Source organism: Eumetopias jubatus, unplaced genomic scaffold, assembly GCF_037043125.1.
Source record: "Eumetopias jubatus isolate StellerSeaLion01/CBP00866 unplaced genomic scaffold, mEumJub1_p1.0 scaffold_4, whole genome shotgun sequence".
NCBI classification, from domain to species: Eukaryota; Metazoa; Chordata; class Mammalia; order Carnivora; family Otariidae; genus Eumetopias; species Eumetopias jubatus.
The window spans coordinates 3,161,044-3,187,900 of record NW_028274810.1 but is presented as its reverse complement, the minus strand read 5'-3'; the positions used below and the strand labels follow the sequence as shown (position 1 = coordinate 3,187,900).

The window sequence follows — 26,857 nt, the reverse complement described above, 5'->3', positions numbered from 1 at the left end:
TTGTTTTGTTTTGTTTTGTTTTGTTTTTGATAGTAGTCATTCTAATGGGTGTGAGGTGATATCTCCTTGTACAGTTTTTTTTTCCTTATGGGTTTTGATTTGCTTTTCTATGATGACTAATGATGTTGAGCATCTTTTCATGTGTTTATTGGCCATTTGTATATCTTTGCAGAAATGTGTATTCAAGTCCTTCACCCATTTTTGAATTGGGTTGGTTTTTGTAAGTTGTTGAATTATAGGAGTTCTTTATACACTCTGGGATATTAATCACTTATCAGATATATGACTCACAAATATTTTCTCCTGTAGATTGTCTTTTCACTCTCTTGATAGTGTCTTTTGATGCACAAAAGTTTTTAATTTTGATGAAGTCCAATTTATCTATTTTTTGTTACTGTTAAATGTGTTTTTGGTACCATAGCCAAGAAATCACTGCCAAATTTGATGTCATGAAGATTTTCCCATGTTTTCTTCTACAAATTTTATAGTTGTTATCCTTAAGTTTAGGCCTTTTTGTGTTAATTTTTGTATATGATGTGCAGAAGGGGTCCAACTTTATGCATGTGGATACCCAGTTTTTTCTGCACCATTTGTCGAACAGACTGTCCTTTCCCTATTGGATAGTCTTGGCACCTTCATCAAAAATCAACTGGCCATATATGTGAGGTTTATTTATGTGCTCTCTATTCTGTTTTGTTGGTCTACATGGCTGTCCTTTATGCCGGTACCGCAGTTACTGTGTTTTATACATTGCATTTAATCCTCACAATAGTCTTTTGAAGTAGAGATTCTTATTTTATAACTGAGGAAACAACCTCAGAAAAGTTAATTACCTAAAGGAATCATAGCTAGTAACTGAGAGACTAAGGATTTAAAACCTATCCAATCCCAAGTGTTAGAAATAAAATCAGTTCCTAGAAAAACATTTCCCCCTGGGGAATTGAACCCAGACAGTTAAAAGCACTCAAACAGAATAAACTTACAACTCTGCAGAGATGGAATCATTAACCCATTCAGCAGACTTTGAGTGAATATTCTGTGAGACGTTAGTGTTAGGTGCTGTAGATACAATGGGGAAGCTGAGGCATGAATAACTTGAGTGACATGTTGGAGCTCCTTCAATTTGTTACTCAAAACCAAGCTTTATTACATTATGTCATGCTGCACCATCAGAGAAGGTGGGTCTTGGTATGTATTTCTCATACTTCTTTAAAACAAACACTTATCTTCTCTGGGAAATTCTAATAACCTCCCTAGAGAATAACTGCATTTTGTGATGAGTCTATCATCTGAGGAGACATCTTGGAATTTTAGTTTCTGTAGTTTGTAATCTGGTATAACAGAATAGTTTATTTGCCATATATGAAACTGTACCATAATATTGGATGTATTTTTTCCAAACTATACTTTGCCCACATACGTGCTTTTCAGAAGCAGTGGTTTAAAGGGTCAGTAAGGTTTAGAGCCTCATTTTGAAGAAAGGGGAAAATACAGGCTTACTGATAGAATGAGAAAACCAGTTCTGGCAGGTCTTACTCATTTGTCATTTGTTGAGCCTTTATATGATACTATCCTAGGTCCTGGAGATACAAAGACAATGTGACACAAAATGCCTTAAGGCATTTCCATTCCTTAGGTGAAAAGCACTTTATAGCAGGTTTTGAGGCCTGCAAGATGTGCTGTTGAAAAATATTCATTCTTTAGTTCAACAAATATTTAATTGTACCAGGTGCTACTGTAGGCATTTAGGATACATCAATGACAATGATTCCTCTCTTTAAGGAGTTTATATTCTACCAGAGGGAGTCAAATGATAAGCAATAAACATAAACTAGTACTAGTATGGTAGGTGATGATAAATACTATTGAAAAAGAAAAAAAGAAAATTGGGACTCCAGAGTGCAAGACAGCCTTCAGAATTGAATAGGGTGATTCAGGGAAGGCTTCACTGAGGTCATATTTGAATAAAAATCTGAAGGGGATGGAGGGAGTAAATCCTATATCTGGATTAAGAGCAATCCAAGCAGAAAGCATCAAGTCCAGAGGCCTTGAGGTGAAATTATCCTTGGCATGTTCAAGGAACAGAAGAAAGGATTAGGATTTTGGAGCTGAATGAGTGAGAGAAAGAGTGGTAGTAGATGAGATCCCAGAGATAATGGAGTGGGGCATTTTGTAGGGCATTTTACTCAGTGATATGGAATGCCAAGGGATGGTTTTAAGCAGGGGGATAATAATGACCTTTCTGATGTGTTTACATGATCACTGTAGTACTTGCCATTACTTTGCTTATTAGCTTAGGTGATGAGACTAAAGCGGGGGAGGGGGGGAGGCAGAGTGGAAGCAAGAGAGAAAGCAGGAGGCTGCTAAAATAATCCAAGCATTAAAATGAGTAGTGGAGGTGGTAAGAAGCAAATGGGTCTGTATATATTTGAAAGTAGGGCCAATGGAACAGAGGAGTCCAGGAGGATTCCAAGATTATTGGCTTGCATAACTCTTTAAGAATACAGTTGCCATTAATTGAGGATGAAGACTAGGAGCTGTTCTTTTGGTGGGGGAGTGGGGGGTGGAATCAGGAGCTTAGTTTTCATCATGTAAATTTGAAATGTCTGTTACACATTTATGTAGGCAATTGACTATTTTTTTAAAAGATTTTATTTATTTATTTGAGAGAGCGAGAATGAGAGGGAGAGAGCACATGAGAGGGGGGAGGGTCAGGGGGAGAAGCAGACTCCCCGCTGAGCAGGGAGCCTGATGCGGGACTCGATCCCGGGACTCCAGGATCATGACCTGAGCCGAAGGCAGTCGCTTAACCAACTGAGCCACCCAGGCGCCCTAGGCAATTGACTATTATATATAACTAGCTTTATTGAACTCTGAGAGGCACTGTTTTAAATGCATTGCCCTCAGTCATTCTTGTGGTCCTCAGAGCAGCCCAGTGAAGTGGATTTTTTACAGGTGAGTAAACAGGGCTTAAGTAACTTGCCTAATGTCACAGCTAATGAGAGAGAGCTAGAATACAAATCTAGGCAGTCTGACTTTAAAGCCCATGGTCTTAATCATTAAGCAATATCGATTCTCGGAGGATGCCTGGCACATAGTAGTAGGCAGTCAACAAGTATTACGTCAGTGAATGAATGAAACAAAAGGCACAGATGGGCTGCTATCTTCAGAGTCCTCCTATGTTCGTCATTTTTCTTGGTGGTCTCTGACACCACGCTTAAGTAAGGGAGAAAGATTAAAGAGGGGTGGCTAATGCTAGTGACAACGACTCTCAGATGGTTTGGTTTCTACCAGAAAGGCCCCGTTTAAACCGAACGCAAAAACTCGGCTTTTAGCGCATTTATTCACACTAGGAGTACTACGAGCAGCCCAATTTCTGCTTCAGGCAACATTAACTTCGCAGTAATCTACCAGATTTCGCTGGAGAAACCTAAAGAGGAACTTTTATGCGCAAACTTTACAGCTCCCGCACGCATGCGCTCCGCCGAGGGGAAAGTGGTTACTACGGCTGCGCAAATCGGTGGCCCGGCCCTTCCCCGTCACATGTCGGGGGACCGCGGCGTGGCGGCGGCTGTGGCGGTAGCGACGGCAGGCCGTAGGGCGGTCGGAGGGTTTCCGGTTCCGGTGTAACGTTCGGGCTCCGTCTCAGGGGCTGAAGTTTGTGAGGTGAGTAGTGGCCCCGGGCCCTGGGAGGGTATCCTCCTGTCTGAGCGGCGAGGGCCAGGGCGCACTCCAAGGGGAGGACCGAGGCGGGAACGTTCAATGGGAAGGAAGCCGAAAGAAGTACAAGGTTGTGAGGGAGAATGGGTTGGAGTGAGATTGTGGGGAGGAAAAGGGCGGGGGCGGGAAGGGGACGGGGTGGGGAGACTAGCTCTAAGATGAGTTTGGGGAGAACAAGGTGGGGTAGGGAGCCGGTCGGAGATAAGGGAGAGGGCAAACAGAAGTATGGGGTTGCAGGGGGGAAACTCAGGTTATAGCAAAGAAGAGCACGAAGTAAGGAAATTCTTCACAAGATTGGATTCTGCTACCTGCTCATTCAGACATCCTTCTGCCTTCCTCTTCTTCCACCCCCACCCCGCCGCGCCCCAGGCAGTTACTGTTGAACGTTTGATTAGTGACAAAGCTGGTTACTGTTTGAAACTTTTATTTTTGCCCACTGGCTGTTTAGTTTCCTAGAGGATTGGGTAGAAGTTGAATACATTTGTTAGTATGGTACTTGGGCACACATTTCATCTGATACAGTCGTACCTCATTTGTTGCTTTGGATTTTCAAATTGTTTACACTTTCTAGCCCATGATTCAATTCTGGTGGAATATAAGATCCATTAAGGCGAGGATTGTCTGTTATGTTCATTGTCGTATGTTTCCTCAGCACACAGTACACTACTTGAGATCTAGTAATTATGCAGTACTTATTGAATGATTAAGGATGTTTTAGATATGGGAATTGGCCTCATTTTGTGAAATGAGTAAACTGAGGCACAGAGGAATTACTTGCCCCAAAGCTGGCAAATAAGAGTTCAGTGTTCCAAATGTTCAGCGTGAACTGTTTCTTCACTCTCTTTGATCTGAGTATGCTTTTTTGAGTAATGCACATTTAATATGTAGAGATTTATAGGCTGTACTGCTGTCTCATGAGAGGTGAATAGAGCTGCCACAGAATTATTCATATAACGTCCCTGAGTCACAAAATCTTTCACTCCTATTTTCATGACTTTAATCTATAGCTTCCTATGGTTATACCAAAATTATACTGTTTAGCAACAGGTCTTATGGAAGATAAACCTGCCAAGAAAGTAGAAATTAATCAGACTATCTTTTAGGAGAAAAGATGTCTTAAAACATCTTGAAAGATTGACTCCCAGAGACCCTGATTTGTAGCACTGCTGGGAGGGAGTTTGCTTGGAAATTGAGGTCAGTGCTGTTTATTGACTTTTAGGCATTTACAGAGAAAGAGAAATAAAATTTTCTCTATGCTTATGAGGTTTGCTATTTAAGTGGGAGAGCAGAATGTAAACATGAATAATGTTGAATTACACTAACTTGCATTAAATAACAAAGATTTGTTGTAGAAGGTCCTTTATGATAGTGAAGGGAGAGAGAGAAAGTACATCCAAAATGAGGGTATTCTTTTCTGAGCTGAGGGATTAATCTTAGGAAATCTACTGACAGATCCTGTAGAACATGAGAGAAAAGGATCTGGGTACAGAATTTCCACAGGGATGAATATGACTATAGAGAAATGTGACAACATACTTAAGGATTAGGAGCTAGCTTGCTTGCTTGCCTGTTTGCTTGCTTGCTTACTTACTTACTTACTTATTTAAAGTAGGCTCCACACTCAATGTGGGGCTTGAACTCACAACCCTGAGATTGAGAGTTGCATGGTCTACCAACTGAGCCAGCCAGGACCCCCAGTATTAAGAGCTTTTTTTTTTCCTTAGCCGGGGGAAGGCCTATGGGAAAGGGAGAAAGAATCTCAAGAAGGCTCCACAACCAGTGTGGAACCGGATGTGGAGCTCAGTCCCATAACCCCAAGATCATGACCTGCCCCAAAATCAAGAGCCAGATGCTTGACTGACTGAGCCACCCAGGCACCCTGGATTATGAGCTTTAATATAGGATGACTGACCTGGATAAGCCCACCTTTTTTTTTTTTTAATTCATCCCTTAAAAGAAGGGAAACTTACAGGTTAAGGCTGTGTTAAGGAATGCCTGCCTGGAAGCAGGAGGAATAGAAAAGCTGGTCTCTGGGTGGGCTTTCCAGTCTTGTTTTCAGGTTGTATGTTTGCCAGTCCTTGTTATGACAGGATCAAAAAAGAAGCTAGAACTCATTTCTTAGACTACATTATTCCCAGGGTTTCCTTGTTTATTCCACAGATTGCAGTGATCCACTGATACTTACTGAGTTAGGATTACAAACAGAATGTGGTTCTATCTGCTTTGAAGTATGGGTTTTAGGGAAAGTATTTGGCTTGAAATGAAGTGCAGGCACTTGCTTGATTGAGATAGCATTCCTGATAATACTAAACATTGCCTGGAATGGTCTTTTCCTACCCTCTAACAGAGCTTTTTCCTGGTTTCTTTTTAGGTGCAGTTCTGAATCCCATTTGAGCTACCCTCTTCCTGAAGAATGGCACTGTCTAAGAGGGAGCTGGATGAGCTGAAACCATGGATAGAGAAGACAGTGAAGAGGGTGCTGGGCTTTTCAGAGCCCACAGTGGTCACAGCAGCACTGAACTGTGTGGGGAAGGGCATGGATAAGAAGAAGGCAGCTGGTATGTCCTTTTATGAATCTTTGGACTTAACGTATAGCATGATCCTAAACACTGCTTTGAATTTCCCCAAATTCTCTGTTGGGAGTATCTGAAAAAGATCAGGCCACATTTTATTTTCTCCTGCATTATAATGGAAATAGCCTAAGTGACTAATTTTGCTTTTTTTCTTATTTTGTATACTACTAGTGACATACTTTTTTTTTTAACATAACCTCTATACCCGACGTGGGGCTTGAACTCATGACCCTGAGATCGAGATGCCTGCTCTACCAACTGAGCCAGCCAGGCACCCTATTTATGACCTATTTTGAATCTCCGACTGACTTTCTTTAACCAATGTATTGAATTAGCTAAGTTATATTTACTTAAGAAATATGCTAAAGTAGATAGGTATGTTCAGGTTCAGATTGACATCTAAATATATCAAATTCTCTGAAAAAAAACATGAAAAAAGTTGAGGAAGGTAGAATTTGTTTATGGTAGTCTCCTATAGCTTGCTCTTTGAGAAGAGTTAGGATGATTATTCATCCTCTTTTTTTTTTTAAGATTTTACTTATTTACTGGGCGCCTGGGTGGCTCAGATGGTTAAGCGTCTGCCTTCGGGCTCCCTGCTTGGCGGTGAGCCTGCTTCTCCCTCTTCCTCTCCCTCTACTGTTCCCCCTGCTTGTGCTCTCTCGCTCTCTCTGTCAAATAAATAAATAAAAACCTTTAAAAAAAAGATTTTACTTATTTAAGAGAGAGAGTGTATGAGCAGGGGGGAGGGGTAGAGGGAGAGGGACAAGCAGGCTCCCCCCTGAGCAGGGGGCCTCCTGACCGGGGACTTGATCCCAGGGGCCTGGGATCATGACCTGAGCAGAAGGCAGACGCTTAACCAACTGAGCTACCCAGATGCCCTATTCATCGTAAACTTTGATAGTCAACCTAAATAGGTTGCTCTGGCTATGCTACTTCCTACTGCAAAAAATTCTAACTGTACTTTTACCTCAAAAGGTAAGGTCATTCAATGTAAAAGGATTTATGGGAATCCTACAAAGAACTTACGACAACATTTCCCTCCCTCCTGGGGATAAAATTTCAGTGTTGGTATCTGTTATATGCCTAGTATTGGACTAAGTACTCTTATTTTTCAACCCTACCACACCTTTTTTTCCTGTCAGACCATCTGAAACCTTTTCTTGATGATTCTACTCTCCGATTTGTGGACAAACTGTTTGAGGCTGTGGAGGAAGGCCGAAGCTCTAGACATTCCAAGTCTAGCAGTGACAGGAGCAGAAAAAGAGAGCTGAAGGTAGGTTACAGTTAACTATCTGATGAGTTTAGGAGTGTTTTGAATGGTAACAAAGTTGCTGAGCTTACCTGGCTCACACTTTGATATCCACTGTTAGAATACATAATATTCAAGAGAGTTACTTAGACATTAAAGGAGAGGAGGTGAACTTGTATTATCACCATCTTGTGGTGATGAACTCCTAAGTTCATGGGTTGAAATACTCCAAGGAAACAATTGATAGCTTTGTCCTTTTTCATGTACAGTTAGGAGTTTTTGGTTCTTATGTTTGCCTATGTCTCCTCCACCCTTCCCCTTGCTACTACCTATAAATTGATTGCTCTAAGATTTTATTCTTTGGATTACTTGATAACTAATAGATTGATTCAGAACGTGACTCCACTGCTGTAGACCTCATTGTTGCTCCTTTCAGAGGTTTCTCTGGAATGTACCTGTAGATGGGATACCTAACAAAAATTATTATTTACTCTATGTCCTGAGAGCCTACTGTTTGCTATATAGCAAATTGCTGGTCATCAGGCCCCATGAGTGGAGTTCTTAAAAGGACCATCATTACTGTCTTACCTCCTTCACTTTTTATTCAGTAATTGCTGATTTGTCATGCCTTCTTTTAATATTAGCAGCTTCAGGTGGCTGATTTCTCTATCTCTTTTCTGTCTCTTCAATTAGAAAAGTCTTTTCTCTGACTCCCATCAAACCTTCCAAAGTGCATTTGATATCTTGGCTATCCTATTGCTATTCCTGAGACACAAAGAGTGAATAAGCAATGTCGGCTTGGTCCCAGGCCAGGCTGTGGTACCAAGAGAAATAGAGAATTGTGTGCCTTTTGTGTTTAAGGCATTGTAAGGTGTTCAGAGGAATGAGAAATAGTCCTTGCCTTAAAGGAATTTGCAGTTTAAGGGAGGGGAACAACAAAATACAGTCACAAATTATAAATCTAAGTAACAGTTTCATATGAATTTTAGAGTTGACTGTAGAGTCAGACTGACATTGAATTTGTTACGTTTGAGGGGGAATGCTTGATCCACAATATACACAGATCTGTGGAGTGAAGTTAGTGCTATAATAGGACATGTGGCTGTGTTAAGTGCTGAGGCATGCTGTGAATGAAGTGACTACATTGGGTGGGATTAATAAAAATGGTTTCTTGAAGGAGGTATCTAGATAGCCTTGGGATATGGGTCCCATTTTGGTCCATTCAAGTCCCCACCCCACACAATATATTATGGGAGAGTCCTTTTTCTTGAACTGTAGGAGTTCCAGGAAGCGCTCGCCCCTGGCCGAGGATATGTCCTTGCAAAACACGAGCCCTCCTAGTGAAGAGGGGATGTCACCCAAAGCCTACCACCGGTGTGTACATTTGCTTTTTCCCATTGTCCCTTCCAGTTGGCCACTCTTGGTCCTGTTAAATTCACCTTGCAAATTAGTCAACATATTTGAGTTCCCATTGTTTGATGAGAACAAGTGTTACTGGGGAATACTGAAAAAGAAAGAGAAAACCCCTGTCCTGGAAGAGCTTAGACTCTAATTGGGAGAAAGTACTAACATTGAAAGACTTAACACTTGGCAAGCAGAATATCAGCGATATAATTTTATGTAGTATGAACCCAGGTCTTAAGTGCTAAGAAGATGTGAAACAACAGTTTGATCGGAGTGGGATGAGATTATTTATGAGGAAAACATCCTGGAGGAGGTGAGTTTCAGGCAGGATTTGGAATAGGGGTGTGGAAAAGTTGAGGGAAATCATTACAAATGTAGGCAGTAGCATTTATAAAGACCTTGAGATGGGAACATTTATAAGGACATGGAGATGAAATTTGCTTGACTGGAGTAGGAGAATGATGAAGTTGGGTGAGATGGTCCATTTGGTGGAGGGTCTAGAGGACTCTGGGAAAAGCCACAAAATGCTGATAGGGACTAGGATGATTCTTCCCTTCTCCCATGGGCAGGGAGACAACTCTTCTTTCGTCTTGGGTTTCCTTAGGAAGTGTTTGGTGATGACTCTGAGATCTCCAAGGAATCATCAGGAGTAAAGAAGCGACGGATACCCCGTTTTGAGGAAGTGGAAGAGGAGCCTGAAGTGATCCCTGGGCCTCCCTCAGAGAGTCCTGGTATGCTAACTAAGCTCCAGGTGAGTAATTAGGAACTGAAAGCGGTGATTTTATGAGTTGAAGAAGCAAGAGATGCATAGGTCCAGATTTGTTGTGACCTTAATTTGAATTAGTGGTTAGCATCGGGGAAGACTATTGAAATGAGCACCTGTTATGTGGCAAACAAGGTATAGTATATACATCATTTGCCCAATTGTGTACATCATTGGATCATTGAGAAAATAATTGAAATAATCAGAACTTGGCTTGATAGCGGAGGAAAATTTCCAAATATAATGCAGAGATGAGATGATATAATCCACTAAAAATAATTTCAAGTTGACTTTGTTGGGGGGGTGTTGTGGGGTTTTGGTTTTTGTTTTTTCTTTAGGTGTTATTTATTTAGAGAGAGAGCGCACATGCACGCAGAGAAGGGCAGAGGGAGAGAATCCCAAGCAGACTCTGTGCTGAGCACAGAGCCCAGCACAGGGCTCGATCCAAGGGCCAAAACCAAGAGTCAGATGCTTGACCATCTGAGCTGCCCAGGCGCCCCGACTTTGTGTTGTTTTTTTTTTTTTTAATAGGAATTATCTGGGGGTGCCTGGATGTCTCAATCAGTTAAGCGTATGCTTTCAGCTCAGAACATGATCCCGGGGTACTGGGATCAAGCTCCGTGTCAGGCTCTCTGTTCAGCAAGGTGTCTGCTTCTCCCTCTCCCTCTTTTCCTCCGCCATCTCATGCTCTCTCTCTCGCTCACTCTCTCTCCCAAATAATAACGTCCTTAAAAAAAAATTTTTTGGGGGGGGGGCGCCTGGGTGGCTCAGTCGTTAAGCATCTGCCTTCGGCTCAGATCATGATCCCTGGGTCCTGGGATCGAGCCCCGCATCGGGCTCCCTGCTCGGCGGGAAGCCTGCTTCTCCTTCTCCCACTCCCTCTGCTTGTGTTCCTGCTCTCGCTCGCTCTCTCTGTCAAATAAATAAAATCTTTTTAAAAAAAAATTTTGGGGGGGGGTACCTGGGTGGCTCAGTTGGTTAAGCGACTGCCTTCAGCTCAGGTCATGACCCTGGAGTCCCGGGATCGAGTCCCGCATCAGGCTCCCTGCTCAGCGGGGAGTCGGCTTCTCCTTCTGACCTTTCCCCCTCTCCTGCTCTCTCTCTCTCATTCTCTCTCTCAAATAAATAAATAAAATCTTTAAAAAAAATTTTTTTTTGATACCATTATAAACAGTAAATATTTCTTGTACCATTTAAAATTTCTTGGAAGGGAAATAGAATATATACATAGATGTTTATGGAAGGGTAGATGAATTTCTTTTTTTTTTAAGGTAGGGAGGGGCAGAGGGAGCCGGAGAGAGAGAATCTTAAGCAGGCTCCACGCCCAGCACATAGCCTGTCGTGGGGCTCGATCTCGTGACCCTGAGATCATGGCCTGAGCTGAAATCAAGAGTTGAACACTTAACCTATTGAGCCACCCAGGTGCCCCTGAATTTGCTTATTTATACCTATATATGATACTTCTGCAACGAAAAAAACTGATGCTGGTGCTTTATAGAGAATAGGGGTGGAAGAAATCATAATATACCCTTTTGTACTTTTTTTGCATTTTGACCTATGTAAATATATCACCTACTAAAAAAAAAATGTTTAAAAAGTAAATTCTAAAGGGGCTCCTGGCGGGCTCAGTGAGAAGAGCATGTGACTCTTGATCTTGGGGTTGTGAGTTTGAGCTCCATGTTGGGTGTAGAGATTACTTAAATAAATAAAACTTCAAAAAAATTAAAAATAAATTTTAAAAAATACCTTGAAGTACCTTGGGAGCAAGGTCTCCTTTGGAAAATTAAAGAAGGGTTATTTGATTGTATTCTCAAAGCTTATCATTTTCATATTCTTTAGGACAAAAGAACGGTTTTACAGAGGCTAGGAAGCAGGTCTTTGCTTTATTGTCTCCAGTTACCCAAAGCAGGCATTCATAAAAAGTATGATAATTTGGGGCACCTGGCTGGCTCAGTTGGGAGAGCATGCATTCTTGATCTCAGGGTCCTGAGTTCGAATCCTATGTTGGGTATAGAAATTCCAAAAAATAAATAAATACACTTTAAAAAAAGGTATGATAATTTGTGTGGATTCTGTTAGGAGTTTTGTTGAAATGCTCATAATAGTCTTGTAGTGTAGGTACTGTTTTTACCCTTTTTAGACACTTGGAGTTTTAGAGATTAAATGCCATGTCCAAGGTCATACAAGCATTAAGTGTCAGAGTTAAAAGTCAAGCTTGGGTTTCTCTTAACCTGAGTTGTGTTTTTTTTTTTTAAAGATTTATTTATTTATTTATTTTGAGAGAGCTAGGGGAGAAGCAGTGGGAGAGGGAGAATCCCAAGCAGACTCCATGCTGAGCATGGAGCCTGTACAGGGCTCCATCCCACAGAGACCATGACCTAAGCCAAAAACACGAGTCGGACACTTAACCTGAGTCTTAACCATCAAGTTATGTTACTACCTAACATGCCAATCCTTCAATAGGATGATGGGTTGAAAAGTTTCAGTGCTTAACTATATAGCTTATCTTTACTAAATTTTGTAGCCAATCATACAGGCAGAATATGATGGGTTCATTAGACCTGAAAGCCTTTTGCATTTAGGAACCTATATAGGAGAAATAAAGATGTTGAGGTGCCTGGGTGGCTCAGTTGGTTAACAGTCTGCCTTTGGGGGGCGCCTGGGTGGCTCAGATGGTTAAGCGTCTGCCTTCGGCTCAGGTCATGATCCCAGGGTCCTGGGATCGAGCCCCACATTGGGCTCCCTGCTCAGCCTGCTTCTCCCTCTCCCTCTCCCTCTCCCCCTGCTCATGCTCTCTCTCCCTCTGTATCTCAATGTCTCAAATGAATAAATAAAATCTTAAAAAAAAAAAAAAGAGTCTGCCTTTGGCTCAGGTCATGATCCTGGGGTCCTGGGATTGAGCCCCACATCAGGGGGCCTGAGCAGGGGGCCTGCTTCTCCTCCCTCTGCCGCTCCCCCTGTTTGTGCTCTCTCTGTCTCCCTCTGTCAAATGAATAAATAAAATCTTTTAAAGAGAGAGAGAGAGAGATGTTAACAGTTTTTTAACTTCTCCCCCATCGAGAACAGATCAAACAGATGATGGAGGCAGCTACACGACAAATCGAGGAGAGGAAAAAACAGCTGAGCTTCATTAGCCCCCCTACACCTCAGGTATTATGAAAAGAAGACTCTTTAGCAAAGAATTTCTTGCCGTCCACTCATTTGAGAGTCTGGAAGGTGACTGCATGTTCCACCCCACAATCTACGTGTGTGTGTGTGTGTGTGTGTCATTTGAGAGTCTGGAAGGTGACTGCATGTTCCACCCCACAATCTACGTGTGTGTGTGTGTGTGTGTGTGTGTGTGTGTGTGTGTCATTTGAGAGTCTGGAAGGTGACTGCATGTTGTGTGTGTGTGTGTGTGTCATTTGAGAGTCTGGAAGGTGACTGCATGTTCCACCCCACAATCTACGTGTGTGTGTGTGTGTGTGTGTGTGTGTGTGTGTGTGTGTGTGTGATTTGAGAGTCTGGAAGGTGACTGCATGTTCTACCCCACAATCTATGTGTGTGTGTGTGTGTGTGTGTGTGTGTCATTTGAGAGTCTGGAAGGTGACTGCATGTTCTACCCCACAATCTACGTGTGTGTGTGTGTGTGTGTATTTGTGTGTGACCTGTCTGCCTGTCTAATTCTTCTGATTCTGACTTCTTTTTCTCTGGCTCACAGCCAAAGACTCCTTCTTCCTCCCAACCAGAGCGACTTCCAATTGGCAACACTATTCAGCCCTCCCAGGCTGCCACTTTCATGAATGATGCCATTGAGAAGGCAAGGAAAGCAGCTGAACTACAAGCCCGCATCCAAGCCCAGCTGGCACTGAAGCCAGGGCTCATTGGCAATGCCAACATGGTGGGCCTGGCCAATCTCCATGCCATGGGCATTGCTCCCCCGTGAGTATATATTTCATGGAACCTCTTGTTACTTCTGAACCTGGAGAAGCAATAATGAAAGTTAAAAAGAACAAACAAAAACCTGGAACATTACTGATTCTCTTCTTCCAAGGAACTTACGTCATTTCTTAGTTTTATATTTATTACATATGCTGAATAAATAGCAGTTGAATTCTTTGAGCTTCCTTGTTGCAGAATTTATCTTCTTTTTACAATTGGTAGAACTGAGGTTAAGATTATTCATCTATTGTTGGATCTAGGAATAGAACCCAGTCTACTGTGTGCCATGGCTGTAAACAGTAGCCTCCTTGGTAGTGTATGCAGCCTGTTGATTGCATGGGTTGCCCTAAGGGACCTTGGAGACAGCCCTTTCCAGTGGATATTGAGGTCTGACCTCATGCTATCTCCAATCTAGGCTGCAGACAGGTATGCGGGGTGCCTTTGGAAAGCCCCAGGGCACAGTAGCCAGGGTCCACATTGGCCAAGTCATCATGTCCATCTGTACCAAGTGATTGAGGCCCTACGCAGGGCCAAGTTCAAGTTCCCTGGCCGCCAGAAGATCCACATCTCCAAGAAGTGGGGCTTTACTAAGTTTAATGCGAATGAATTTGAAGACATGGTGGCTGAAAAGTGGCTTATCCCAGGTGGCTGTGGGGTCAAATACATCCCTAATCATGGCCCCTTGGACAAATGGAGGGCTCTGCACTCATGAGAACCTCGGCACTGCCCCCTCCCTATTCATGCCCCCCAATAAAATCTACTTCCTGTCAAAAAAAAAAATCCAGTCTTCTGGTTCCTAACCCAGAGCCAAATCCATTAAATCACAGTGAGTGATACCAGATCTGAGCGTTCTCTACACTGGGTAAAGATGATAGACTACACATACAATTGGTTTGGCATATTATGTCTGACTCAGAAATTCAGGAGTGAAACAGGATTGCGAATTCTTATCCATGTAATATATATATAAATTCACTTCATCTGATTGTATTCTATACTCAAATATTTAGTTTGATGTTTTCAGTCAAGGTGTTACATTCACTGATGGGCTTTTGTTCCCTAGAATTGTGTAACCTATTATCTTTGTTGGGTTTGATTTATTTAATTTTTTTTGTTTTCGTTTGCTTTATTTATTGTCCCATGTGATATTTATTTCTTTGTGGGCTATTTCTCAGGAAGGTGGAGTTAAAAGATCAAACTAAACCTACACCACTGATTCTCGATGAGCAAGGTCGCACTGTAGATGCAACAGGCAAGGAGATTGAGCTGACACACCGCATGCCTACCCTGAAGGCCAATATTCGTGCTGTGAAAAGGGAACAATTCAAACAACAGCTAAAAGAGAAGCCATCAGAAGACATGGAGTCTAATACCTTTTTTGACCCCCGAGTCTCAATTGCCCCTTCCCAGCGCCAGAGACGCACTTTTAAATTCCATGACAAGGGCAAATTTGAGAAGATTGCCCAACGATTACGGACAAAGGTACCTGGTTTAGAATATAACCTAGAACTTCGAAGAAATTAGGAAGGGGACAAAGGAAATTCAATACAGTCCTAAAATACTGTCAACCCAGTTCTCTAAGTTTTAGGCAATTAGATACACAAGTAATAAAGCAATTGACTAATTTTTAAAATACTTCATTTATTCCTGGAATACTTGATTTTTAGCTGATTTGTCTTCTTGATTATATTCTGCTTACGTGGAAATAAAACTCGAGTTTGAAAACTCAAAAACAGTGGAAGGAAACAATTCAGAACACTATGAGTAACTGAGGAAAGCTAGCCTGGTATTAACATTTACTGCAGATAAATTAACTCCACATGTGGAGAGTTGAATTGACTGTATATTCAGTGAGTTTTGCTCTTGTTTTCATCCTCTAAGAATGGTGTTTTCATAAAATTCCATTTCCGTATATTTGCTGTAGGCACACACTGGGGTGAAGGGTGGTGATGAGAGTAGTTGTATGTAAATCAACTAAGGATAAAATAAAGTTGAAGATTCTTCTGAGCTTTCAGAAATTATGAATTCTTTGCATTAGGCATAAAGAGTTCAACAAGAGAGTGCTTTAAAATTTGGGGTTCTATCATGTCCCTGTTTTCTGTCATTCCACTTTATCTTCATGTCTTGGTTTATCTTCAGGCTCAACTGGAGAAGCTGCAGGCAGAAATCTCACAGGCAGCTCGAAAAACAGGCATCCATACTTCAACTAGGCTGGCCCTCATTGCTCCTAAAAAAGAGCTAAAGGAAGGAGATATCCCTGAAATTGAGTGGTGGGACTCTTATATCATCCCCAATGGCTTTGACCTGTGAGTTTGTTAGTTAATACCTTTTAATAAGGCTAGAGTTTTATTGGGAGAGTACTCATGCATTAAGTAAAATTTTTAAATCTTGGGAAAATAGGTAACCATACACAGACCGTGTATTTGTGAAGAATATGTTGTATAGGTTTTTTTTTAGTTTTTGGGGTTAATGTAGGAAGGAACAGGCACAAATAATCTAAAAGAGAAAGGATGTAAATTTTATATTTGCTTTGGTTATACATAGTTACTTGTTTTCTTAATTATATTTTTCTGCTACTTACAATAGGTTTTTATATTTCTTAAAGATCCAGTCTTAGAGGGGCACCTGGGTGGCTCAGTCGTTAAGCGTCTGCCTTTGGCCCAGGTCATGATCCCAGAGTCCTGGGATCGAGTCCTGAATCGGGCTCCCTGCTCGGCAGGCAACATGTTTCTCCCTCTCCCACTCCCCCTGCATGTGTTCCTGCTCTTGCTGTCTCTTTCTCTGTTAAATAAATAAATAAAATCTTCAAAAAAAAAAAAAATCCAGTCCTAGAATAGAGAAAGGATTCTTTTTTTTTTTTAAGATTTTATTTATTTATTTATTTGACAGAGAGAGAGAGAGCGAGAGCAGGAACACAAGCAGGGGGTATGGGAGAGGGAGAAGCAGGCTTCCTGCCAAGCAGGGAGCCCGATGCGGGGGACTCGATCCCAGGACCCTGGGATCATGACCTGAGCCGAAGGCAGACGCCCAACGACTGAGCCACCCAGGCGCCCCTAGAGGAAGGATTCTTAATTGATGGGGGAGAGAATGGTAAATAAAACATTTAAGATACATTTGGAGAGCTTTAATTATATCTACTCTATAATTCTGATACATGGCTTTAAGAGACTATGTTTCAGCGTTTCCCCTTACCCTTCCTTTGTCAACCACTGTCCCAGGGAGTTTTGTTATTAGTGAGAGAATGTGACATCCATCAGCGATGTTAGGTAGGGAAAGGGTTGAGAATGACTGGTGTAGAGAGTATGTCCAACCTTAGTGGAAGCCAGTTTTCTCATCTTGAAAATTATGTGTAATATATTTACATGTTGTAGATAAACACTAAAAAGTGCTAGAACACATTATGGAGAGTGCATTTTTTCATTGTGTTTCTTAGACTTCCTCTCTCGGAATTGTCTCTACCCACATATCTTGTTTTCCCTTCTTCCTCCAATTTTAGTACAGAGGAAAATCCCAAGAGAGAAGATTATTTTGGAATCACAAATCTTGTTGAACATCCAGCCCAACTCAACCCTCCAGGTAATGTATAGATTAGTCAGTTAAGGCTCTAGAGAAGTATTATCCAACAGAACGTAATGTGATATGAACATGTTCTCCCACCTGTGCTGACCATACAGTACCAACTATCCACTTGTGACTATTGGGCACTTGAAAACAGTTGCACTAATACAACTGAAAGACTAAATTTTAAATTATATTCCATTTTAATTAATTTCAATTTACATAATGTATGAGTGGGGCATCTGGGTGACTCAGTTGGTTAACATCTGACTCTTGATTTCAACTGAGGTCATGATCTCAGGGTTGTGGGATCGAGCCCTGTGTCAGGCTCTATGCTGGGTGTGGAGCCTACTGCTTAAGATTCTCTCTCTCCCTCTGCTACTCCTCCTCATATGCATGCACACGCTCTCTCTCTCTTTATAAATAAATAAATCTTTAAAAATAGACAGATAGAGGGGCGCCTGGGTGGCTCAGTCATTAAGTGTCTGCCTTCGGCTCAGGTCATGATCCCAGGGTCCTGGGATTGAGCCCCACATCGGGCTCCCTGCTCAGCGGGAAGCCTGCTTCTCCCTCTCCCACTCCCCCTGCTTGTGTTTCCTCTCTCACTGTGTCTGTCTCTGTCAAATAAATAAAATCATTAAAAAAAAAATCAGATAGATAGATAGTGTATGTATGTGGCTATTGGCTACAGTACAGCTCTAGAGCATTGAGGCCTACTCCAGAGATAGTTTCACTGATGTATAAAACAAGTTAGGTTTTAAAAATCATTCTTGGGATGCCTGAGTGGCTCAGTCGGTTAAGCATCTGACTCTTGATCTCAGCTCAGGTCCTGATCTCAGAGTTGTGAGTTGAAGCCCCACATTGGGCTCCACACTGGGCATGGAACCTACTTAAAAAAAATTTTAAAAATATATAAAAAGCATTCTTATCTTTGACTCTCAACTCCATCTTGTACACCATTACTAAATACCTGTCCTTCTTCAGTCTTCTTTGTCTTTTGTAGCAAAAGCCTGTTGGCTCACTCATTCTGAGATAGGTTTTAGTTGTGGCTATGTTTTTAACCAGCTGAATCCCTTGGGTAAATCACTTAGAATACAACTTTCTCACATGTAGAGATAATATTAACTGTTACGTCTTCTTCAAGAGTTATGCAGATCATAAAAGATTTTAACACTTTCAACAGATTTGGGATGAACAGAGGAGATAATACCTCAATTAGTAAATTTGGAAAATAGATTGAGACTTTGATGTAATACAGTGTATGATAATCACTGAATATTACTTAATCAGAGTCTACTTAGATGTCATCAGTGTGGATCATTAGGACATAAGGGATTTTGTTTGTTTTAAAAAGTTGAGAGGCACCTGGGTGGCTCAGTGGAGCATCTGACTCTTAGCTTCGCCTCAGGTCATGATGTCAGGGTCGTCGGATCGAGGAGCCCCACGTCAGGCTCCACACTCAGCGGGGAGTCTGCATGAGATTCCCCTTCCCTCTCCCCACCCCCCACTTGCGTGTGTGCACCCTCTTTCCATAAAATAAGTAAATCAGTCTTCAAAAACTAATGAGAAGTTGAGGGGGTGCCAGGCTGGCTCATGTCAGAAGAGCTTGTGACTCTTGATCTCAGGGTCATGAGTTTGAGCCCCACTTTGGATGTAGACATTGCTTAAATAAATAACCTTTAAAAATAATAATAAGTAAAATTAAATAAAAAAGTAAACCTGCTTTGGGAGTCTAGAGGATTTTCCCCAGTCCCTATAACTCTAAAATTATAAATTTCATCATCTTAGCCCCACCTACCCCAAATCCTCATGCACTGCAACTAGAGCAGCTCTCATTTTATTTTCTGTATTTGCCACTTTTCATTGATTAAAGGGTTCAGCTGCTTCAAGGAAAAAATTAGAACACTCTCATGAGAGATAAGAATGCTTTTTAAAAAATGTAACATACTACTATTAACACAACCTAAAAATAATAACAGGGCTCCTGGGTGGCTCAGTCGGTTAAGCATCTGGCTTTGGCTCAGGTCATGATCCACACCCCACATTAAAAGAAACTTTAATTGTTATTATTTTTTTTTTAAGATTTTATTTATTTGAGAGAGAAAGAGCAAGCGAGAGAGTGTACAAGCAGGGGGAGGGGCAGAGGGAGAGGGAGAAGCAGGCTCCCCACTGAGCAGGGAGCCCCATGTGAGGCACCTGGGTGACTCAGTCATTAAGCGTCTGCCTTCCGCTCCAGGTTATGATCCTAGGGTCCTGGGATTGAGTCCCGCATTGGGCTTCTTGCTGAGCAGGGAGTCTGCTTCTTCCTCTGCCTGTCGCTTTCCCCTGCTTGTGCTCTCTCTCTCTCTCTGTCTCTCTCACAAATAAATAAAACCTTTAAAAAAATAAAAATAAATAAAGTTTCTTTTAATGTGATTGATATTCACCTACATTCCTCTAATAGGCTTATTGCTTTTGTACTTTGATTTCTCTACCTGGCAGTTGACAATGACACACCAGTTACTCTGGGGGTATATCTTACCAAGAAGGAACAGAAGAAACTTCGAAGGCAAACAAGGAGGGAAGCACAGAAGGAACTACAAGAGAAAGTCAGGCTGGGCCTGATGCCTCCTCCAGAACCCAAAGGTACATATCTTAGAGGCAGGGAAGAAAGGGTGGTATGTTTATCTATCTCTGTAATTCTAGAGGAACTTTTACCTCGCTCTATATTTGTGTGCTTTCCGTTTCTCTGAATCATTCATTGATGCTTTTCTTCCTTTCCTAAATTTCTACAATCTTATTAAGACAGGTCAACATATTCACTGTAGAGGTCATTTAAGACTTATTTTTAAGTATAAAAATATATAACATTGTGATCTTCCTGGAAAAATAATGGTCTTGAAATTCATGAAGATAGTAGCTGCAGTGTGTGCACGAAGTTGTTTTGTACATAATTATTAATATTTGAAAAATGAAAATACTGTTAAAAGAAACCTTCACTCCTATAGTTCCCATTATCATTCAGTAATATTTTGAGCGAGCACTGTTATATGTAGGATCTTTAACTAAATGCTGTGATCAGAGTGAAAAATACCAAAGAAATTAAGTTCCTTTATCTTTCATAAATTTTCAAGCAGTGTAAGTAAATGTATACCAACTATTTAGATTGTGTGTCCTTCCACAAATGCTGGGCTTTTCAAGATAGGGGTTTCTGGAGCAAATGAGCTTTGAGCAAAGATTTGAAATAGGTAAACAGTATGAATTGAGAAGAGGTGACAGGTTATCCAGCTGGACAATTAATTGTTTTCTATCCTTTCTCCACATGCAGTGAGAATTTCAAATTTGATGCGAGTATTAGGAACAGAAGCTGTTCAAGACCCCACGAAGGTAGAAGCCCATGTCAGAGCTCAGATGGCAAAAAGACAGAAGTAAGTGCCATGGGATTGGGTGGAAACCCAGGGCAAGTACCTTTCCCATACTCTTCTGGGGGGATCCATATTTGGAGGGAGGGGAGAGTCCTCTGTTGCTCTCTCTTTCCCTCAGCTTTGCCTCTGATCTTCAATGCCTTTCTCACTTGTGGATGTCCTTCCTGTCACGACAGAGCGCATGAAGAGGCCAACGCTGCCCGAAAACTTACAGCAGAACAGAGAAAGGTCAAGAAAATTAAAAAGCTTAAAGAAGACATTTCACAGGGGGTACACATATCTGTATATAGGTAGGTGTCCAATCTGGGCCAGCCTTTGCCTTAGAAATACCAAAAATTTTCCAAGTGCTTGAGGCAGAATCACTGTGGTCTAAAGCACACCTAACATCAGTCCCTACTCTCTTCTGTGACCCCAGCATGAATCAGGAGCTAATAAATCTTTTATAATGAGGGAGGTTTAAAGACTTACTCTTCTATCTCTGAGGCTTTTCAATGAACCAGTACTAGTTCTGAAGAATGAATGAATGAATATACCTGTTGAGACCAATCTATGAACTAAGGATCATTCATCCTTTGTGAAATATAACCTATTTCTCCAGGAAGCATTAGAAGTTCCTTTATTCAGAAACTATATTCTTATCCTCACTTTTGCAGTAATCCTTTTATTTCTACTCCAAAGTACATTTTATACATTGTAAATATTTTCTATTTTCCTGTTGATTTAATATTTTCATTTTATTTTATGTTGAGTGCATGTGTACCTTCCATTTTTTAAAATGTGCTCCTTTTCAATAACTAGCTCTTTATTATGAAAGTGATAAATTATTATAAAAGTAGTGAAAGCTTATTAAAAATTTTTTTTAATCTAATACAACAGAAGCCTTTACTGAAAAAGTCCCCTTCCTACTTTGACCCCTTAACACCGTAGGTAATTGTAACTAACAGTTTTTTGTGTACCCTTATAGAAATTTTCCATGCATAGCATTCTGAGTACTTTACACTATAAGCATCTAGGAGACAAAGAATTTGTTGATCTTTATACTCAAGAACAATTAGCTTACACATATTTTTGGATGATGGTAAATACCTCACTTTTCTTAGAGTAAATTTTCATTACCTGTTATTTGTTGTAGGGTGTACAATACTAGTCTTTGGAGTATAAGGCAGTGGAATTACTTCGAGACTCATTGATTCTACCTTTCAAGCATTAGCGTATTTGCTTACTTCAAAGGCCTTTGTTTTTAGAGAGAAAACCATTTTGGATCCATCTGTTTATTTGCCATTCCATTCAGGCAGCTACTGATGCTAAAACAAAAGCCATAACTAAACTTTCCCTTCTCCAGAGTTCGAAATTTGAGCAACCCAGCCAAGAAGTTCAAGATTGAGGCCAATGCTGGGCAACTGTACCTGACAGGGGTGGTGGTACTGCACAAGGATGTCAACGTGGTAGTAGTGGAAGGGGGTGAGTCTGAAAAAACTGAGGGAGACCATCCCCACGCAACCCTAGGCCTTGAAGTGATTAGAATGGTGGGGAGAAAGGAGGAAAAGATGAGAGTTTTAGAGCCATACCTGGGTTTAATATCCTGGGCCTCTGTTTCTGTGTTTATTAGAGTAGAAGGACCTAAGATATGGTTCCTGGGATTGCTTCAACTACCACATTAAGGTCTGAGTAATGAATGAGCTCAGAGGTTCTTTCTACTTCATCATCTTCCACAATTCTGGCAAAATTCTCCTTCTCTGTTTCCAGGCCCCAAGGCCCAGAAGAAATTTAAGCGTCTTATGCTGCATCGGATAAAGTGGGATGAACAGACATCTAACACAAAGGGAGATGGTGAATGGGGGTTAGAGGGAATTTAGTGGGAGGTGGGGATGGTACTCTGTCCATTCATCTATTCCCTCCCAGTGACACTTGCTCACACTAGATAATGTTTAGGAATTTTAGAAAGACCCATTTGGACTATGAACATGGTAGACATTCATACAGTATTTATTATGTGTTGATATGTGTGAATGTTAGTTTTTCTTCTGCCTGACCTTTAAGGTCAGGTTTCCCTGACTTAAGGTTTCCCTGTCTGCCTGGTTACTGGTTGTGGGAGTGTATTGAGTTTGTGAAAATTCAGCTATAAATATTTTTTTTTTAAGATTTTATTTATTTATTTGACTGAAACAGAGCGTAAGCAAGGGGAGCGGCAGGCAGAGGGAGAGAGAGAAGCAGGCTCCCCGCTGAATAGGGAGCCCGATGTGGGGCTTGATCTCAGGACCCTGAGATCATGACCCGAGCCGAAGGCAGACGCTTAACCAACTGAACCACCCAGGCGCCCCAAGCTGTGCACTTATATGTGCATTCTCTTAAGTATTTTTTGAAAAAAGCTTTTTAAAGGGTTGAAGGCAAAAAAAAAAATGTACACTTTTATTCTTTTGTCCAACTTTATATATGTATAAAATAAAAAATATAAATTACATGTATATATTTGATACCCTCCTGACAGTCATTCTTCCATCAATATTCATTCTTCCCTTCTTTGAAGACCTGGGTTAGCATTTAACGTGCACAGAGCGCCTTACTTTTCTTAGTTTTACCGAACTTTGGCCCTCTTAAATTTTTTGTCCTTACTTAAAGTAGTTTTGTGTCCTACTTACTTAATGTACACTTTTTACTACAGTTGGCTTTTGTTTTGCAAGGTTTCTAAGATACTTTCATTTAGTTTATCTGCCCTCCTCCACTAGATTAAAAACTCCTTGATAAGGGACCCTATCATGTTGGCATCTGAAGCCTGGCTCTCAGAGTGCTTAGGACAAGTTTGTGGGTTTTGTTGTTGTTTTAAGATTTTATTTATTTGACAGAGAGAGAGTACAAGCAGGGGGAGCAGCAGGGAGAGGAAGAAGTAGGCTCCCGCTGAGCAAAGAGCCCAATGTGGGGCTTGATCCCAGGACCCTGGGAACATGACCTGAGCTGAGGGCAGACGTTTGACCCACTGAGCCACCCAGGCGCCTCTTAGGACAAGTTTTTATTGTTGATTGCTTGTCCTTTATTTATCTTCTTATTCCCCTACCTGGGGCAGCTCTTGATATATGTAGGTGCTCAGTAAATGTTGTATTAATTAATATCTCTACCTGTTTGGAGCTTTCGGTCTAATTTGGGGGAAATAAAAATAAGAGAAGACATTTGACCCTGATACAGGACAAAGGGGGGACAGTATTTAAAAGAATTGAGATAGACTTGAAAACTCTGTTTAGAACCTAAATCTTGGTCTCTAGTCTAAGTCTAGAGCAAGATTTAGCTATATTGTCTTTTCCAGATGATGAGGAATCTGATGAGGAAGCTGTGAAGAAAACCAACAAATGTGTACTAGTCTGGGAGGTAGGTAATCTTCTGATAAACATTGAAGCAGAACTTTAGCTAATTCCTGGTTGTTTATACCATTCTAATGGAGCAGTGGAATGGTAAAACTAAGCAGTGGCTGATTCCTTAAGTAATTCATTTTTCTTTTCGGAATTCATTGGTAAACATTTGGCAGCAGATTCTTCCTGATTATATTTTAGTTAAATTGATGAGTTATATAGTATATGCCACCTAGGGGAGAGTATGGAAAACTGGTGGCAGGAATACAAATTCTCGACCAAGTCGTTTATTTCACAGTCATGGATATGAGATGTGGGAAGAGGGAAATGAATCATTGTGGGATTTTTTTGGTCTGGATATAATGAAAGAAGTACTAGACTTAAGAATATAAAGTTGGGAGTCTGGGCAGTACCACTCATTAGCTATTCAACTGGTCAAGACACTTAACATCAATTACTGTTGGTTTATCTACAAAATGTGGATATTATTTTCCCTTTCTATTTGTCAATTCTTTTCTGAGCAGAATTAGATTACTATGTAATAGTGCTCTGTAAAATGGAGCTTGTTTGTGGTTATACAGTTCCCTCATCCCTGAAATCTTAGCGAACCAGTATTCGTTCTGAAGAATGAATTAATGAATATGCTTATTCAGGCCAAGGTGTGAACTAAGGATTATTCATCGTTTGTGAAGCATAAAATACCATCCTATTTTTTCAGGAAGCATTAAAAGTTTCTTTCTTAAATAATTATATCCTTATCCTGATGTGTTGCAGTAATCCTTTTATTCCCACTCCAAAATACATTTTTTACATTGTAAATATTTTCTACCTTTGTGTTGATTGAATGTTTTCATTTTATTCTTTTATGTTGAATACATGTATATCTTTTATTTTTTAAATGTACTTCTGTTTAGTAATTAGTTCTTTATTACAAAATTATTATTTCAAAAGTGGTAAATGCTTATTAAAATAAATTCTAATAACAGAGAAGAACACTTACTGAAAGGGTCCCCTTCTAATTCTCTGATTCTTTAAGACCACTCTTTATAGGCAGTTGTTAATGTTCTTCATGTATCCTTTTTTCTTATCCCAGACTCCTCCAATTTATGCATACAAATTAGATCATGATAACCATTATACCCCACCTGCATATTTAAGATCCCAACCCCTTCATCTCTTCCAGTTTCTCTTCCATTTATCTCTGAGAGTCCACAGGAATTGTATTTCAGGTTCAGAAACAAGCCGGGTTCTACTCTAGCTTCTTATTGGAATTTGATCCCTGAGAATCTCTTGAGATAGCACTTTATGACTGCTATTGCTGCTGGTGCCTTTGGCAAGATTGCGGTTACACCCAGTACTGTATGTTTTTCTATTGTAGTTCTCTTCAGGTACCCCCCTCACTACTCCCACTCCCCTCTTCTCCTCACCTTCATACTGTTCTTGGTCAGTGGACCCCAAAGCCTCCTCCTTGTATACAGGGTCTCACTGAGGGGGAAAAGCTCTCTCCTTTAAGGCCCAAATCTAGTCGTAGAGGCCTGATGGGTAAGTAGTTCATCCCATCTCACGCTCCGTAGTCCTTCCAGACTTGCTCCTTCATCCAGGTATCAGAGCACAGAATTCCTCATCCTGCATTCAGTCAAAAGAACTGAAACCTTTATGCCTTTAAATTCATGAAGACTCACACAAATATCTAAGGGGGTGGAGGTTAGAATAGCTTTTACCATAAAACCATGCTCAGCTAGGCACATTGCTACACAAATGTTACTAGGTTTTAAAGATTCATTTATTCAAGGGGCACCTGGGTGGCTCAGATGGTTAAGTGTCTGCCTTTGGCTCAGGTCATGATCATGGTCCTGGGATCGAGCCTCATGTGGGGCTCCCTGCTCAGCAGAGAGTCTGCTTCTCTCTCTCCCTCTGCCCCTCCACCCCACTTGTGCACACACAATGGCCCCGCCTCTCTCTCTCAAATAAATAAAATCTTTAAAAATAAATATTTATTTACTTATTTGAGAGAGAGAATGTGTGTGCATATGCACATGGGAAGGGGGAGAGGGAGAGGGTGAGAATCTCAAGCAGACTCCCTGCTGACTGCCAGAGCCTAACTCGGGGCTTGATCTCACAACCCTGAGATCATGACCTGAGCCAAAATCAAGTCGGATACTTACTGATGGAGCCACCTAGGCGCCCCGAAAATGTTATTAGGTTTTAGAAAAGAGTGTTCTATCTGATTTAAATTAGAAATTGCAGTGTTTTGGGGCACCTGGCTGGCTCAGTTGGTGGAGCGTACAACTCTTGATCTCGGGGTTGTAGGTTGGAGCCCCACACTGGGTGTAGAGATTACTTTAAAAAATAAATCTTTCTAAAAAATTGCAGTGTTCTTATTACAGATTTTGTCTCTTTCCCAGGGTACAGCCAAAGACCGGAGCTTTGGGGAGATGAAGTTCAAACAGTGCCCTACAGAGAACATGGCTCGAGAGCACTTCAAAAAGCATGGGGCTGAACACTACTGGGACCTTGCGCTGAGTGAATCTGTGTTGGAGTCCACCGACTGAAACTACTGCGAGCCCTTGCCTCTCCCCTCCTGCCTTTGTCTCTTCAGTCCTCTCATTCTACTACCCAACCCAGTCCCACATGTGTGTGTGATCTCAGAACTGTGCCAAGCTGACATTGGGACAAAGGGAAAACACCTTAGTCCTTTCCCCAGTCAGCCTGGCGCTGCCCTTTATTCCCCTTATGTGCATATGATTAAAGAGTTATTTTTAAAGTTGGTATGATATTTTTCACACACTTACAGGTATTGGAGTTTGGGTCTTCAGGTGATCTTTTCTCCCAACTTCTAGCAATTGCTGTGGAAAAAGAAAATTTTGTCAGTGATACCTGTGTATATATAAGTGGATGGATGGATGGATGGATGGATGGATGGA

General features: G+C 41.2%; 1 protein-coding gene and 2 pseudogenes across 4 annotated transcripts; all 3 read left to right on the top strand.

Annotated features, from left to right (window-relative positions):
• Positions 1-3,549: 3,549 nt before the first annotated feature.
• PRPF3 (pre-mRNA processing factor 3) lies at positions 3,550-26,697 on the top strand. Of its 4 annotated transcripts, none has more exons than XM_028088276.2 (16): positions 3,550-3,666; positions 6,092-6,278; positions 7,436-7,566; positions 9,551-9,697; positions 12,776-12,859; positions 13,410-13,630; positions 14,806-15,112; positions 15,770-15,936; positions 17,127-17,206; positions 19,670-19,813; positions 20,496-20,595; positions 20,769-20,882; positions 21,935-22,053; positions 22,339-22,422; positions 23,891-23,952; positions 26,339-26,697. In XM_028088276.2, exons 2-16 carry the CDS (start codon positions 6,134-6,136, stop codon positions 26,483-26,485), a joined length of 2,052 nt encoding a protein of 683 aa, XP_027944077.1. In that variant the 5' UTR covers positions 3,550-3,666; positions 6,092-6,133; the 3' UTR covers positions 26,486-26,697. The 4 variants fall into 4 exon arrangements, with proteins under 4 accessions (XP_027944077.1, XP_027944078.1, XP_027944079.1 ...); XM_028088277.2 differs by lacking the exon at positions 3,550-3,666 and adding an exon at positions 3,674-3,790; XM_028088278.2 differs by lacking the exon at positions 3,550-3,666 and adding an exon at positions 4,846-4,914.
• On the top strand, positions 13,889-13,998 carry LOC114197382 (small nucleolar RNA SNORA70; annotated as a pseudogene).
• On the top strand, positions 13,908-14,359 carry LOC148164456 (large ribosomal subunit protein uL16-like; annotated as a pseudogene).
• Positions 26,698-26,857: the final 160 nt, after the last annotated feature.

Coding starts and splice junctions, on each gene's coding strand:
- PRPF3 (XM_028088276.2), top strand. CDS start 6,134: ATGGCACTGTCTAAGAGGGAGCTGGATGAGCTGAAACCATGGATAGAG. Junction 12,860..13,409: donor TTAGCCCCCCTACACCTCAG/GTATTATGAAAA, acceptor TCTGGCTCACAG/CCAAAGACTCCTTCTTCCTC. Junction 17,207..19,669: donor AGCCCAACTCAACCCTCCAG/GTAATGTATAGA, acceptor TCTACCTGGCAG/TTGACAATGACACACCAGTT.